Source organism: Meriones unguiculatus, chromosome 9 (genome assembly GCF_030254825.1).
Source record: "Meriones unguiculatus strain TT.TT164.6M chromosome 9, Bangor_MerUng_6.1, whole genome shotgun sequence".
In the NCBI taxonomy this organism is placed as follows: domain Eukaryota; kingdom Metazoa; phylum Chordata; class Mammalia; order Rodentia; family Muridae; genus Meriones; species Meriones unguiculatus.
The window spans coordinates 40,807,517-40,824,428 of record NC_083357.1 but is presented as its reverse complement, the minus strand read 5'-3'; the positions used below and the strand labels follow the sequence as shown (position 1 = coordinate 40,824,428).

At 36.3% G+C, this 16,912-nt stretch overlaps 1 protein-coding gene across 2 annotated transcripts in view; it reads left to right on the top strand.

Moving 5' to 3' along the window:
• The window catches only part of Kpna3 (karyopherin subunit alpha 3), a 76,905-nt gene extending 62,615 nt beyond the window's left edge, over positions 1–14,290 (top strand). For both annotated transcript variants that reach the window (XM_021657986.2, XM_021657985.2), the window contains exons 8-17: positions 1,734–1,820; positions 2,181–2,350; positions 3,343–3,387; positions 5,501–5,632; positions 6,724–6,852; positions 8,584–8,688; positions 8,785–8,856; positions 9,014–9,176; positions 11,245–11,339; positions 11,756–14,290. In XM_021657986.2, coding sequence (XP_021513661.1) covers positions 1,734–1,820; positions 2,181–2,350; positions 3,343–3,387; positions 5,501–5,632; positions 6,724–6,852; positions 8,584–8,688; positions 8,785–8,856; positions 9,014–9,176; positions 11,245–11,339; positions 11,756–11,854 — 1,097 coding nt within the window. In that variant the 3' untranslated portion in view covers positions 11,855–14,290. The remainder of the gene's footprint in view (positions 1–1,733; positions 1,821–2,180; positions 2,351–3,342; positions 3,388–5,500; positions 5,633–6,723; positions 6,853–8,583; positions 8,689–8,784; positions 8,857–9,013; positions 9,177–11,244; positions 11,340–11,755) is intronic.
• Positions 14,291–16,912: the final 2,622 nt, after the last annotated feature.

The following is a 16,912-nucleotide window of genomic DNA, read 5'->3' as shown; positions in this document are numbered from 1 at the left end:
ATGAGTTACTATGATTTTGTGGCTGTAGTTACCACAGCTACTAGAAACTTTCAGTTTGATGTTACTTGTAGTTGTGAACAAGCTTTTAGTAGAAACTAGGAGGTAAGGTTAACTACAGCATTTTATTTTCATTGCTTCTATTGTAAAGAGAATTTATCAGTGATGGAAATACAAAATGCTTTGAATATTGTTTTTTAAAAAGTTACACTTGAGTGTACCATATGTCCCAGTTCTATTCCTAGATGCAATGGGAAAGAAAGCATGCATCATCCACTGGCTGATAGATGAATGCTCACAGGAGCATCAGTCATAGTCTCTCAGTTCATTATTAATGGGTTCATAAAATGTATGGATTTTATTTAACAGTCTAGAAAAGCATTGAGTGGCATAATGGGTGAACTTGAAAGTCACAGAATGAAAGAAGTCATACATTAAAAAAAAGATCACATGCAGTATGATTTAATCTCTCTGAAATGTCCAGAATATATAAATCGGTAAATAGGTTGCCTGAGTTTTGGGTACTGAATAACAGAAGAGTAAGTAGATAGTGATTGCCAGAGCTGTTTAACAGGTGATGAACGTGTCAAGCTAGATTTAGTGACTGTAGTTCTGCAAAAGAGCTAAAATTTAGTATTTTGCAGTGATACAGTCTGTGAAAGTAAGAATTACTTGTTTTAAAAAAAGGCCAGGTAAAGTATCTAGGTATTATACAGGTAGAGCTAAATATCCTAGAATAGCACAGAGTAGAAGTTTAAGAAAAAGTGAACTTCTGTTGTGGTTGTATATAAGGTATAGGTATAATGACAGAGTAAGAAAATTAGGGGTGGGGACTGGAGAGATGGCACAGAGGTTAAGAGCACTGGATGCTATTCTAGAGGTCCTGAGTTCAAGTCCCAGAACCACACAGTGGTTCACAACCATCTATAATGAGATCGGGTGCCCTCTTCTGGCATACAAGTGTACATGCAGACAGAACATTGCATAGATAACAAATAAATAATAAAATTTAGGGACTAGGGAAATGGATCCACAGTTTCCATTCCCAGCACACATGGTAGCTCACAGCCAACTCTAATTCTAGGAAATCAGATACCTCGTCTGGCCTCCACAGACTTTTGTTGCACAGACATATATATAAGCAAAACACCCATACATATTTTTTAAAAAGAATACAGTATATGATTACTTTAAATTATTTAGTTAATCTCAGCCAGGCATGGTGGCACTTGCCTGTAATTCTAGCACTCGGGCGGCAGAGGCAGGTGAAGCTCTGTGAGTATGAGGCTAGCCTGGTCTACAGAGCGAGTCCAGGACTACCAAGGGTACACAGAGAAACCCTGTCTCAAAAGCAAACAAACAAACAAACAAAATTCTATCTTAAACAGAAAATTTCTGCAATGTAAATTATTTAGTAAATCTTATGATTAATTGGTTCTGGTTAATGTATTATGTTCGGCATAGGAACTTTAAAAAAAATCAGTTATAGGGAAGATTTTGTTTTGCCTTTTGTTTTTTTATTTTGTTTGTTTTAAGTTGATGGCATGGTGGCTTGCTTTAGGTTGTTTTGATGCTGTATTGTTAACAAGCCAAAATACTGAAATTAGTTGTTTTTATGTATTCATGCAATGACCTGTAATTGGGCAACTATAGTGTGTATCTGATTGTTGCATATTTTATTAACTTATGTTGAAATCAGTGAATACATTAGATAACCCAATTTTCCTTACATACAGATGCAGTTCCACTTTTTCTGCGACTCCTCCATTCCCCACATCAGAATGTTTGTGAACAAGCAGTGTGGGCTTTGGGAAACATTATAGGTGAGTTGAATTTAGGTTTGAAAAGGCTTTAGTTGAGAATCTTAAATTAACTTTTTTCCCACATTGGCATAGCCATTACACACTATGTTTCCTCTGAATTTCATGTGAGTTGACTGTATTCATAAGCTCTTCTAAGATAGTACTTCAGTGTAAAAGGTATGAAGAGATATATAATTTATGTCAGTGGTGCTTAAATTTGTGTTTCCCAAATCGGAATTGTGGGAAGCAACAATGCTTGATGTCTGACTGATGGTGAGGAAACATAGAGCATCAGTGTCCCGACATGAGCCATTGCACACATTCCAGACTTTCTCATCCTGACTGTAATTTTTTTTTTAAATACAATTTTCATTTCTGTAGGTGATGGTCCTCAATGTAGAGATTATGTCATATCACTGGGAGTTGTCAAACCTCTTCTGTCCTTCATCAATCCCTCCATTCCCATCACCTTCCTTCGGAACGTCACATGGGTCATTGTCAATCTCTGCAGGAATAAAGACCCCCCACCGCCTATGGAGACAGTTCAGGAGGTAAATGCAGAATTATAAAGGCGAGATGGTTTCTTTCCCTGTTTATGCTTTAGGTATTTGTGCACAGGGAATATGATGAGCATTTACTGATTTTGTTGAAAGAATGAAGGTTCTTCTACTTTTAAGTATAACACACCATATGTCAAAGTTGAGTGTTGTTTAGTAGCAGAAAGAATGTCAGTCCATTCTAATGCTTAATTTTAATGACTAATGACTGTTTTCATGAAGAGAAAACAAATTCAAATAAGAAAGAAGAAAAACAATTTTTCTGTACTGCCTTATGGATTTACTGCTAAGAAATATGCAAATTGAACTTGCATTCTATTGATACCTAACAAAGGTGATATTCTTAGAAATACTTTATACTTTGAATTTTAAAAAAATTCTATAAAACCTTTATTCTGGACATGTAGAGAGTGAGTGACTCTGTATCTTTATGATCTGTGTCTTTAACCAGTGTCTGTACCTTTGTTATGGCACTGATACTTAGTATGAGTCCCTAGTAGCCATTTTTTGTTTGTTCTAGATTTGTAAAAAGATCTAGTAGGCCCAGGGTCAAGAAACAAACCTTAATACCTTGCACTGGCTGTAATTTTCTTGACTAAAGCTATTGTTTTATTCAAGCAGGTTAATGATTGAAAATTTAGACAATGATAACTGTGGACAGTAATTTCTCTGAGTTATCAATAATGTATAACTGTGTGCTAACATCTCCATTCTGCTCATTTTATGTCATGAATGGTATTTCTGGAAATAATTTACTTTCTTTTAAGGAACATTAGTCTCTGTCAGATTTATTTGGGTCTTTTAATTAGACATTTGAAATGTGCTTTTTGGTTTTTCAGATTAAATTTATTAACTTTCATTCATCTAATAGATGTTTAAAAAATTTCACATTGTGTTTTAAGTAATTGCTGCTCTTTGTGTCAAAATTTGCTTTTACAAAGACATGTCCAGCAACTCTAGTATTACTATTTATCTTCTTTCTACAGATTTTGCCAGCTTTATGTGTCCTCATATACCATACAGACATAAATGTGAGTAGTCTCAGTTTGGGATTTGCCTCCTGATGGGATGAGAAGCATTTTTTTTTCTTTTTTTAATGAGTGCTGGAATATAGTTTTTCTGTGTCTATCTGTCTCTCTGGTTGTAGAGTAAGTTTAAATCAGATAGATGTAATTTTTGTTTTTAATCTTTCTGTCAGTAGAGATGCAGATTTCTTGATCCATGGAGTGATTAAGGACAGCATTCTTTTTGTGATTTCACTTAACAAAGTCATCTACAGTCTTAAAATGTTGAATGAAAAATGGCAGAAAAATTATTAATATATTTCAAATAATTTTATAGTATAAGGCTGTAATTGCTGTTTATCATTAATTATTGTTAACCTTTTAATCTGCCTAATTTGTATATTGAACTGTCACAGATAGGTATGTATAAAAAAAAACATTGTAACCAGTTGGTAGTGGCACACATATTTAATCTCGGCACTGATGAGGCAGAGACAGGCAGATTTGTGAGTTCGAGGCCAACTTGGTCTACAGAGCAAGTTTTAGGACTACCATGCTACACAGAGAAACTCTGTCTTGAACCCCCCCCCACTCTCCGTGAAAAGAACACACACACACACACACACACACACACACACATCTAATATATATTCATGCATCCATGTAGGGTCTTAGAACTTGTCCCCACAAATTTAGAGGGGACTGCTGTAGTGTTTTTAAAAATACTAATATTTATAAAATTCTAAAATTTTATAAGCCACTCTTTGTTGAAGGTCTCATCATGCTGCCTATGCACTGTCTCTTCTAATGCTTTGTTCTGGTAGCCACTTGTATACTTAAATCTTTTTAAATGCCTTTGCTTTTCTCCTTGTTCCTGTGTGCTGGTCAGTGAAGTTAATTTGTGTGTGTTTCATCTCTCTTTTTGTACCTGTAGCTTAAGTCATTTGCCTTTGTGGTGGCATTTTCCACTTCTATGCCCATTTTTCTTCAACTCTACTTTTCTTCTGTAATAAAAAGCTTCAGTATCTTATTTGTTTGTAGCTAAGCTTGTTAACACTATATAATGAAAATAACAGAATAATGTTACAGTTTTTAGTTAGATTTCGGTAAATGCAGCTCATTAATAAGGAATCTTCAAATGTAAATACCCCAGAAATGTCTGTAAGCCTGCTGATCACAACTGTTTCTAAATATTACCTTACTTTGGAAGGTATTAGCAAACATTTGATTTAAAACTCAAGAATTTTCCAAAATTAAGCCATAATTAATAAAAGTATTCTGTATTCACACTAAAACAGTTTTAGTAAAACTTTTCTTTCCAAAGTAATAGTAAAGGAAAGAAGGCATTTTGTAATATGCCCAAGCAGAACATACCACCACATCTTAGTCCATTCTAACACAGAATCCCTACCCCCTTGTCTCTTAAAAAGCACACCTGCAAGGCCCATAGCTGCTGTTTTCTGCCTGACTTCCCTCTTATCCCACCTCTCAAGGAAGATTTCTCTGTGAAGATAGGTGTTTGGGTATGGTTATTGGGGTGTAGGAGTGAGCACTCTACTGTGTGCAGGTCCCTTCACTGAACATGCTTAAAAACCAGTGAAACAGATACATGATTATCATTGGGGTCTTCTAGACTTGACGCAGCACAATGTTTGACCTAATGCTGTAAATGAAATAGATCACAATTACTTTGGTACTTAATTTTTGGCCCTGGGGAAATTTTTCTGCTTGCTTAATATTCTATGTATTATTATTATTATTATTATTTTTATGTGTTATGCATACGTATGAACTCTGCACCTGTATGGAGGTCAGAGGATGACTTTGTTTAGTTGATTGTTTCCTGCCATCTTTATGTGGCTTTCAGTGATTGAACTCAGCTCACCAGGCTAGCTTGCAAGCTCTTTGCTTGTGAAGCTGTCTTGCTAGCTTTTTTTTCTTTCCTTTTTTTTTTTTTTTTTTTTTTAATCTATCTGGTACATAAAGTCAGAAACTGGAAAAGAAGCATCCCAGACTTCTGTCTCATGTTTCTGAAGGGTGCCCTCAGGTAAGCACTTAGAGAGATAGGGTTTATATAACAGAGGAGTGTTTTTCTGCTACAACTACTGGAACATCTTTTTCCTGTTTTTACTTCCTGTAGATTCTTGTAGACACTGTTTGGGCTCTGTCATACTTGACAGATGGAGGAAATGAGCAGATACAGATGGTTATTGATTCAGGGGTTGTACCATTCCTCGTGCCCCTTCTGAGCCACCAGGAAGTGAAAGTTCAAGTAAGTATTTTCATTTTTTCTCATATTAATTTTATGACCAACTTTCTATAACCAGCCTTCAGTTAAGTCCAACAGCATGTACTTCAGGATTGTTGTAGCTCATCTCCTAAACCCATTTGTTTATTTGCCTAAATCTTCAGCGTTTCACTTACATCAGCCATTAAACATAGATCTGCATGTGTTCTATTGTCATTTGAACCGGACAGAAATAAAACTGATGATCTCTACAAATTCCTTTTTTTCCAGTACCGTGTTGGGAGACAGTATGGTGCATGGCTGATACCTGTGTTCTCCTTCATCCCCTTCTGCTGTGTTGTTAGGTTCCTCTTTCATCCTCTTCTTTTTGATGCACTGGCTCTTCCTTCATATGCTTCTATTACAGGACCTTTTTTCCTCACTGAAGTCTCTAGTCTGCCTCTCCTTTAATGTCCCCAATGCATACCTTTTGACTCTGCTCTGACTAGGAGTGGTTGTTGTTAGTTCTGCTCATCATGTTTCTCTGCCAGTGTTTTCTACCAATAAATGATGACCCAGGATGACATTACATATATTAAATGCAAGACTATATATTAAATGAGAAAAGCAAATCATGCTGATTCAGGATGGTACTAGAGTCTATTATGCCATCTTAGTAGTGAATAATAACAAGTGTTTTAAAGATGGGACTTTATGATTTTTAGTTTTCACTATCTAAAAAACTTTTTAGCAAAAATTTACATGAGTTTTTTTTTTTTTTTTTGTGGAGTTCCATAACTTTCCACAAGAAATTATTGTTTAAGAGTCATTGCTTGGAGCAAGGTGTGATCCCGCATACCTTTAGTCCCAGCACTCGGGAGGCATAAGCCGGTGGATCTCTTTGAGTTCAAGGCCAGCCAAGACTTCCAAGAGAGTGCAGGACAGCCAGAGACATATGGAGAAACCCTGTCTCAAAAAACAAACAAAAAATCGCTACTTGGTTTCCTTATGGCTTTGTTGTAGGGATGAAATAAATGTTGATGATTTGTTCCTTACATTCTCTCAGAGTTATGAAAAATACAGAGAAACAACACTTTGATTATAAATATTCTTAAAGCCTGTTCTTCCATCCCTAGACTGCAGCACTCAGAGCAGTCGGGAACATAGTGACGGGCACTGACGAACAGACCCAGGTGGTTCTCAACTGTGACGTCCTCTCCCACTTCCCAAACCTCTTGTCTCACCCAAAAGAGAAGATAAATAAGGTAAAGGCCTTGCTATTTTGTCTTCTGTCTGTGACTGTCTCCTTATCGCTGCTATGATATGTTTTCTCAGTCAGAGTCAACGGCACTCAAGATGAGAATAGTTTTAAGTGAATCTTTTATAAAATTGTTTTCACTTCTGTTTTAGTCTTACTCTCATCACAGAATAATGAATATTTCAGGCTGTTTATGTTTTAATAGGTTGAGCAATATCAGTAATCATTAAATTAGTAACCAGTAAGCAAAAAAATACGTATAAAATCTCCCACTAAAATAACTGGCATTTACAAAATAAACAGATAATTTAATAATAATTATTAAATTATTAAATTTAATAATAATTATTAAATTATTATAAATTAAAAAATAAATAATTATCTGTTTATTTTGTAAATGTCAGTTATTCTAATTTCTATTATTATTATTATTATCTATTATTATTATTCTAATAGTCTATTCTAATTTGAATAGACTAGGGTGTCACACCTCCTTTCAAAGATCATAGAAATACATTCCTTTGAAAGTTTTGAATATATATACACATTTATTATTAAAGAATAATAGATAATGAAGTAGTTTTAAAAGTTCATTCATATAATAGAATGTATTAGAACTATGTGTGCACATGTTTATGCGTGTGAGGGTGAAAGACCGGGATCAGCATCAGGCACCTTCCTCAGTTGCTCTCTACATTATACTTTTGAAAATTACTTTGATTATTTTACTTCCATGTATGCGTGGGTGGGTGTGCATATGAATGCAGATACCTGTGAAGGCTGGCGGCGGCAGCCCTCTTTGTACTGAAGGCACAGGTGCTCATAAGTGGCCCAGTAGCTACTAGAAGCTGAAGTCTGGTTTTAGACAGGAACCGTGCATGCTCTTTACCATGAAGCCATCTCTCCAGCACCCTCACCTTGTATTTTGAAGCAGCGTTTCTTGCTGAACACTACAGGTCCTTTTGTCTCTGCCTCCTACAGATACATGCCACTGAGCCTAGTTTGTACATGGAAGCTGGAGAGCCAGTCATACAAGGAGGGGTTCCTGCTTGTATGGCAAACACTCTATCAACTGAGCCCCTCCTAAGCTCTGCTTTTATGGCTTTTAAGTCATTCTGTTGGATGTATATACCATGTTTTTCTCATTTACTTGTTGAATGACACTGGACTTATTTTCACCATGAGGCTATTGTGAATATGTTAAAGAAGACATTGACATGTTGGTAACTGCTAAAGCCTTGCTTTAGTGTCTTTTTGAAAATTTGGAAATTTTATTCTTCAGGCCTGCCTTTCAAAAGAAGCTAATATAACTCTGTGGCTAAAGATTTGGGGCTCTTTTATTTGCTGTTGTGTCATTTCTACTTAGAATAATGCATAGCTTAATAGTAGGCTTACAGATTATTAAATAAATACTGGGTTATGTGGACACACAAGTATTATGAATGGAAGCTCCCTTGCTTTTTATTTAAATGGGAAGTCTGACCTGGCTAAATAGCAGGTAAAAATGCTTGCTATGTAAGCCTGACAACCTGAGTTGGATCTCTGGAATCACAAGATGGAGAGAACCAAATCTGAGTTTGAAATCCTCTGACCTACACATCTGCACCATGTCATGCATGTGCATGTACCTTTGCTTATATACAAACACCAAACTCACATAAAATGATAGTAAGTAACTAAAAAGGGAGGTCTTAAATGTAGTTTTTCCAATAAAAGTGGCCCACATTTTGTCCTACAGGAAGCAGTATGGTTCCTTTCCAACATTACAGCAGGCAATCAGCAGCAAGTTCAAGCTGTAATAGATGCTGGGTTAATCCCTATGATTATTCATCAGCTTGCAAAGGTTGGTCATGTTATGAATTCATTATTAACTTAATTTATTGCAAGCTAGATGATTTTGATAAAGAATTTATTTTGTGAATTTGTTTTTACTCTTCAGGGGGACTTTGGAACACAAAAGGAAGCTGCTTGGGCAATTAGCAACTTAACGATAAGTGGCAGAAAAGATCAAGTGAGTTTGAAAAAAATTTAAGTTGTTACCTTTACTAATTTCAGCAAGGCCATTTTTGTCTTGTTTTTAGAAGTTACTGAAGGTTTTCATCTCTGTACTGTTTAGAGGGAAAAGATAATTATATACATAAAAATATTTCTTCTCTTGTATCGTCTAGGTGGAGTACCTCGTACAACAGAATGTAATACCACCATTCTGTAACTTACTGTCCGTAAAAGATTCTCAAGTGGTTCAGGTGGTTCTAGATGGTCTGAAAAACATCCTGATAATGGCTGGTGATGAAGCAAGCACAATAGCTGAAATAATAGAAGAATGTGGAGGTTAGTACTTGAACATTGGAGCTCTAAAATAATACTAGTTTCTCTGACCTCAGAGGGACTAGTACAGTATATCTATATATGTATACATGTGTGTGTGTGTGTGTGTGTGTGTGTAATGCATGCACTGTGTGTGCACGTGCGATGCTGGAACTTTACTCCACATGCATGTGCATGCTAATAAGACTTTACTCCTAGTAAAGTCCTCATGGCTGGGTGCAGCAAGAGAGAATAAATCAAAGAGAGATTCAGGAACAAATTCAATGCTCTGCAATAACTTATTGTTGTAAGATGAAACTAAGGAGAGTTCTACAAAAGTTTTACAACCCTTCTAAGAGCCAGATTCCCAGTTCTGAACCTTCAGTAGGCCCCACTTCTTTGCTAATGGTTCTTAAAGCCCTCCAGCAGCTATGCAAAGAGCAGAGCACAGCATTCCTCTTGATGTCACGGTGTACAGGAGCATGTTAAAGGCCTTGTGGACTACAAGACTAGGAAAAAGCTTGTTTAACCTAGCACTTCTCAAACTCTGGACAGCAAAAACATTTTTTCTTGTTACACATATTTCCATGGGACTGGTGGACCCTACTTTGGGAAGTTGCCCAACTATATGCATCCTGTTTGAATTCTGTAAGTTGGAGAGGATTGCTATAGAAGCATGTTGAAGTTAATAGGGCAGAATTTACTAAATACGGTCATTTCTGGTAAGGACATATTGAAACATGTATTTAAACATTGTGTTTTAAAAAGGTACCTGTTGAATATGTACTAAAGTGTCCAGACATTAAGAAGTTTTTTTATGCTAGGCGTGGTGACGCAAACCTTTAATCCCAGCATTCCCCGAGGCAGAGGCAGGTGGATCTCTGTGAGTTCCAGGACAGCCTAGTCTACAAAGTGAGTCCGAAACAGACAGCCAAGGATACACAAAGAAACCCTGCCTGAAAAAGCAAAAACAAAAACGGAAGTTTTTTGTACTATACTTTAATGCTTTGTTTGTTTTCATTTTTGTTAACTATATGGATAGTTTACCAAGCTTACACTTAGAGAAAATAAATGCAATAGCCATCACAGATCAGTAAAAACAAAGGTATCATGGAGGTTATCTTACTATGAATTCATGCTCATACTTATGTTAAGATAGCTTGTATTTAAGATATTAGTCCGGCTTATAACTTAACCTAGAAATTTGAATAAGTTCGAAAATTCTTTCTCTTTAGTGTTTAAAACTATGTTGTTCTGTTATAATATCTTGCATCTTATAAAGCATTTTGCATTTATTATTGTTGATACCTATTTTTCCATTTTTCTGATTTGTATATTATGTTTTAAAAATCAACTTTCAACACGTTTTTAAAAAAGATATCTTCAGATTGAATACTAAGATTTAAAACTTGTACATCTGGTACATGAAGTATATGGCACATTAGAAATATAAAAGATACTCTGAATTGAGCCCGAGTGTGTACACCTATGTGCAGTACTTAATAAAGCAAGAGGATTGCAAGTTCAAGTCCGACTTGACTACCTAGGCCTTGTTTCGTAAAACTGGAACAGACACCAGTGATTAGTGTTCTGAAACTTGCTTTGTCTGCTCCTTAAACCTATACGACATAACCTATTCATTTTTTCAGATACAGTGTTTTTTTATGTAAAGCTTCCATTAAGTTCTAAAAACTTAAATTTCACAGTCATGTGAAATAACATTTAGAAAACAGTAGAAGATAAAAGATACTATATGAGCTATTATGACTAAAATGAAACATTCTGGAAGGTTTTCAGGTCTTGTACTGGCACCAACTTGTCATGCATCCAGAAACAAACTCCATCCCATCTCTGTCAGATGGAATGTTTTGGTAGTTGTTTATTTTCGGGTTTTGCTGTTACTTCAGAGACTAGGGGAATCTCAAATATTTTTAAGGAGAAAGGAATTAATGGGCTGCTGGTTAAGTTATTATCTCCTTTTTTAGACTGCCATCTTCGAGAGAAGATAGAGCATATTCTGAGGTTCATAGAGTATTTCTATAATTAGATTGTGCAGATTAATAGCACCTTAATTATTTTCATATTTTGGCAGGTTTGGAGAAAATTGAAGTTTTGCAGCAACATGAAAATGAAGATATATATAAATTAGCATTTGAAATCATAGATCAGTATTTCTCTGGTGATGATGTAAGTAAATAGTAAAATACAGATGTCTGAATGTAGATTGAAACTTTTGTATATAATGGCCATTTACCAAAAGTTTTCCCATTATTAATGTGCATTGAGTTTGTACTGTTTTTTAGTTAGATACTCCATTAATGACTTTTCTTAAATACTTAATCCAGAACTTCAGTGTAAGGAAAGTTATAAAACCATTCATGTTACATTTTAAATCTGTTAACTAGGAAGAAAAAAATAATTGTAGAAATGGTGTTCAGAGAGGTTAAGTACATCTACAGATACAGGAACCTAACAGGCAGTTTTTTAAAATGCATATTTAATTGTATTTGTTTAATTTCTCTACAACATGGTTACTGATTTACCTCGGTATTTTAGCTAGTACAGTAAAGCATTCATTCAGAATTTTTCCTTTATTTTTATAGATTGATGAAGATCCTAGCCTCATTCCTGAAGCAACACAAGGCGGTACTTACAATTTTGACCCAACAGCCAACCTTCAAACAAAAGAATTTAATTTCTAAGGTCAATTAAGTGCAGCATCTTTCGTTCAATATGAAACACCACCAGATGGCCACCAAGCGATAAGACAGCAAGCAACAGAAGGCTCCCAGCACTCTTGCCTCTTCGTTTTGATGCTTCTAAAGCAAGCCACGTCTCAGTCATTTTGCAGTTGCCAAAAGTCACTCTCACATGGACTGTAAATGCATATGCATGATTTCCTAAACTGTTTTAGAATTCTCCTTAACCATCTCAACTACCCTATTTTTTCCATGTTCCCTGGTGCCACATGCTGACAACTGCAGTCTCCAGTTAGCATATTCCATAGTGGTGGTGTATCAGCTGCCCACTGATACTCCTTTGGAAAAAGGTGCGCTGTGGATCAAGACACTTTGGTATGATGCATATTCATGTTGGAAGACTACAGAGGTGCAGTGTGACCTGAGCCTCCATCATTGTCCTCCACAAACATATTTTCATATTCTTATGTGGAAGAATTAAAGTACAAACCAAATGATTTTCATTGGTGAAACTGACACGAAAAAAAGTAACTTAGAAACAAGAAACTTGGTTGTTGATTAAAAAGATAAGTTTTTTAAAACTGTACTTTACCTACCATTAATTGATGTGTTTATTATCTGCCTCAGAAGCCAGGGTTGGAGGAAGAGCTTTAGATATCAATGGTAATACTTTCGCCATTATACTTAATTTTTGAGAACAGCAAATCCTGTTTGACCACTCACTTCAGCCTGTGTGTTCCTGCTGTTTTGAATAATCAAATGCTGTGCATGGTCTCTACCTGAGCTGCAACCTGTTACAGACTTGAACTTCTGTTAAGTTGAAAGCAAGAGTCCCTGACTTAAAAAAAAAATACGTAAATAAGTCAAAACAAGAATGGAAAAGATCTAAAATATTCATTAGTGATGTTTTAAGACAAAGTCTTGCTTTCAGCTTCCAGGGGTTAATTTTATTTTTTGGTTTAATTTGATAATTGGATATGGTTGATTTATATTGGGTTTAAACTGTGGAGCTTTCATGTTTACTGTAATTTAGTCTTAAGACATTTTTTACTTAGTAACCAGTACTTTTGATAATGTGGTGGCAACAAACCAGCAACTATTTAGAAGTGTTACAAGACTTCATTCTTGAGTATTGGGACTCATTCAGATCCCACTCAGAGCATCTGCACATATTAAAAGATAAAACCAAGGATCTGTGTAGAGGAATGATCTGCAGTTATTTAACTCAGCCTGATTTGCAGTGATCTTTAGCTCTGCAAAATCTGGTATTACTATGTAGAGTCATTGCTTTTGGCAAATTGTCTGACCCAGTTATTAGTGAATGAATATGGATTTGAAATTTTTTAAACTAATTTGTGCTGTCACAGAAATGGTTTTGTTGCTCTTGTTCACTGGGTATAATTTCCCAATGCATTGATGTGAAGGGATAGAAATCTAAACTAAGCTAGTTTTCAGATGGGGGGTGTATTTACTGTGATGAAGATGAGACAGATGCCATCAGAGCTTTGTGAATCAGCTGGGGTGTTTTCACTGATAAACAGCACATGCAGGTGTGCTTCATTACAAATATGTGTATTCGCCAAGGAGGAGCCACTTTAAAGAGTGAGTGTTGTCTTGTATCTACAATGGATACAAGCGTATGTTTAAACTGCAAGATTTTTACTTGCTAGAGAATCTGTTTTAATATAGTGGTTTGGCCTCTGATTATTTATAGGTTTTATAAATTTTAGAATCAATTTCTCTTTAAGGTGGCTCAGATTTTTCAACTCTTGTGCACATAAAATTGAGTTGAAGTTCATTGTGCCTTTTTTCTTTACCCAAATTTTGAGTTAAAGCTTCATATGGTAACTGCATCCTGTTCAAACACTTGTCTAAATTTTGAAACCGTGTAGTGTTCACTAAAAGTAGGAATAACAAAGTCAGAATGAATTAAGGTCACAAACTTTGGTGAAACCCTTAAAGTCCAAATTTTCTTGATATTGTGAATTATCCCCCTTTCAGTTTAGCTTCTTCTGGACTCTCCCTACTTAACTGACAGTTACCTTCTAAAATTTGCACACATTAAGATTAAAATTGGGCCTCTACTGTGATGATTCCTATTTCCTTGAGTCTTAAGTGCAAACTAACCTTTAAGTAACGTTACTGTCAAGTAGTGCAGACTCATGTGCATCTGCTTGATTTGGTTTGCTGTGACCTTACCAGTTTTGAATTGGAATCACACCATTTCGTAGATAAAGGAAACTGAGTGTATTGCTGCACTTTTAAGTTTTCAAAACAGTGTTTTAAAATTGCATTGTTTTTATTTTTATTTTTTAAAAAACTCAGTTTAAAAAAGACTAAAATGTTCTTTCAAAAGAGGCATCTAAACGTGTTCCTAATTTTGTATATGGGCTTAGGTTTTGTAACCAATAAAAAAAGCTGCTATCAAATATGATAAAACATTGAAGACTTATTTCTGAAAATAATTGTTTAGGTTTGTTTTTGTGTGGTTAAATATAAGTTTGGAATTAGCTGGAGATGCCAGCCACGGCATGAAATGAAGCAGCCATTCAGACTTTAAGGTCTGCCTAATCTTTGAAAGCATGTAATTGTAACAGAAATTAGTAATTGAAGTAAACCTGAAAGCCTTTGCTTTCAACGTGGGCCTGTAGCTTTGAGTGAAATCTTGGATTAATTGGAAGAGCAAAGGAACAGCCAGACTTTTGAGTATGGAAATAATTCTTCTGTATACTGCCACTTCAAATTACTTTTTAGAAAAAAGTCATTGTAGCCGTGTGTGGTGGCCCACGCTTTTAATCCCAGCACGCTGGAGGCAGAGCCAGGGGTTCTCTATGAGTTTGAGGCCAGCTTGGTCTACAAAGCAGTTTCTAGGACAGCCAGAGTAGTTATATAGAGAATCCCTGTCTTGAAAAAACAAAAACCAAAGTAATAGTAGTAGTCATTTAGCCAGATGGCAGTGGTGCAAGCCTTTACTTTTAGTACTTGAGAGGCAGAGGCAGGTAGATATCTGTGAGTTCTAGGCCAGCCAAGTCTACACAGAGAACCCTGTCTCAAAAAGTGAACAAAGAAGTGTTTAAGAAATCAATGCATTGTTTCCCTCAGATGTGCACCCTTTTTCGGGCGTTCATCGCTGCAGGTAAGCTAAGTATCTGAATTCGGGTGGCATTGTTCTCTCCAGTTGACATTGACATTTATGTGGCAGTTTAATGACAAAATCAGGTTTTTGAGGCAGCCATTTTAAGGGGTAGGACTATCAGGCATCTTCCTGTCTGCATAACTTTTTAACACTCTTTTTGACGTATGATTGGGTTTTTAACCCTCTGGAAAACTTTACCACTGTGGTGGGGGAGAGTATAATTTCTATTTGTTAAGCTGATTCTTAAAGATAACTGATCAAGAAAGTGCTCATGGACATTGAAGCTTGAAAGGAGATTTTTCATGTAAGCAAAAGACTGGGACAGGATGACTCTCAGAAGTGTACATAGAAGAGGGTTATTTGGGAAAAGGGATGTGGGATACAGTCTGTCCCCATGGTTGATTTGTTCAACAGATACCGCAAATCATTGGCCTATTTCTAGGTGTTGAGTAATCGACTGTTCTGCAGGCCATTTCCTGTGTACTGTAAGATGGTTAGCTTCATCTGTGAGTTGTGCTCACTAGATTGTAGTAGAATCTCATCCTCTTCCAGTCCAGACAGCTGAACACTCCTATACAAATTCTCAATGTCTGCTGGGGGCCCAGACTTCATCAGCATACACCATACACCTAAATCCACTCCTGTAGAAAAGGCCCGGCTGAGGCAGTGCACTCCCGTTTGCTGTGTGAACTGTAGGCTATTCTCAGTGCTTTTTGGCAATTTTAGTTGAGTTAATGTTGGCCCCAAAAGTGAGAGTATAGTTTTGAAAATGTTTTCATGTTCATCACATCCTAAGGCACATGAGAAATTCTTTCCCTCAGAAAGCTTACAAGTTTATTAAGCAATGCAGGAGAGAAGTAGAGAGCTTAAGGAGTAATCTCTGTGTCCTGAGTACAAATTCTAGAACTGTTAAATAAAGCAGTACCATTGCTAAGAAACCGTATCAAGAAGTCTCTGCAGGGAGTTTGTTCTTCAATGCTTTACCCTAAAAAATTACCATCCAGTGATGGTGCTCAAAGACATGAGACTTTGTAAAGTTGTAAGTAATGTCTTCCTGGGGTAGCCATTTTACCAGTTTTATGTAACTGTAAACCTAAGTGTGTTACAGAGCATGCATTGACATTTATGTGGCAGTTTAATGACAAAATCAGGTTTTTGAGGCAGCCATTTTAAGGGATAGGACTATCAGGCATCTTCCTGTCTGCATAAGTTTCATTTTATCTCAGTCCAGTTTTCCTTGAAACTGTCAGTTTTCCTCTGTGTCTTGTCATTGTCTTTTTTTATGAATAGTTTTGACTAAGCCTTTAGAACCATTAAAATTTTTATTGAGCATCCGTTGCCAGATATTATGTTAGGGCATAGGAGAAATGTCAGGAACGGGCATGCTCAGAAAAGTGCTGGTGCTAATGAGTGTTTCCTAAGCGTCAGTTATGCTATTGGTACTGTGTAGTCCTGTTGACCTGGTGAAGAAGCATCCTTTAGGTTGTATTTTCTCCAAACCATGAAGCTGATGGTGCTGCAAAAGCAGGGATTAATTGGGCAGGTTGGTTGAAAAGCCTGGAGGTGTTAAAAGTATTTATGCAGGCATTGTGGGAAGCATAGAAGGGAGTGAAAGGCTATGATCAAAGACTAGTGGAGAGAAGGATGAATACAGCTAAGGAGAGACTGAAAGCTAGGGGCAGATGCCAGCCTGGTAGTCACCCATAGTATTTTGGCATTCTGTGAGCAATGGGAAATTGGTGCACAAGAAGCATGATAGAAGACTGGTATTTGGAGCTGGAGTCTTCGATGGCTCAGAGTTAAGCACACTTACTACCCTTGCAAAAGACATGGTTTGTTTGCCAGAACTCAAATGCCAGTTTATAGCTGTTCATAACTCCATGTCCAGTGGATTCAGTGCCCTTTTCTGGCCTCCCAGAGTGACA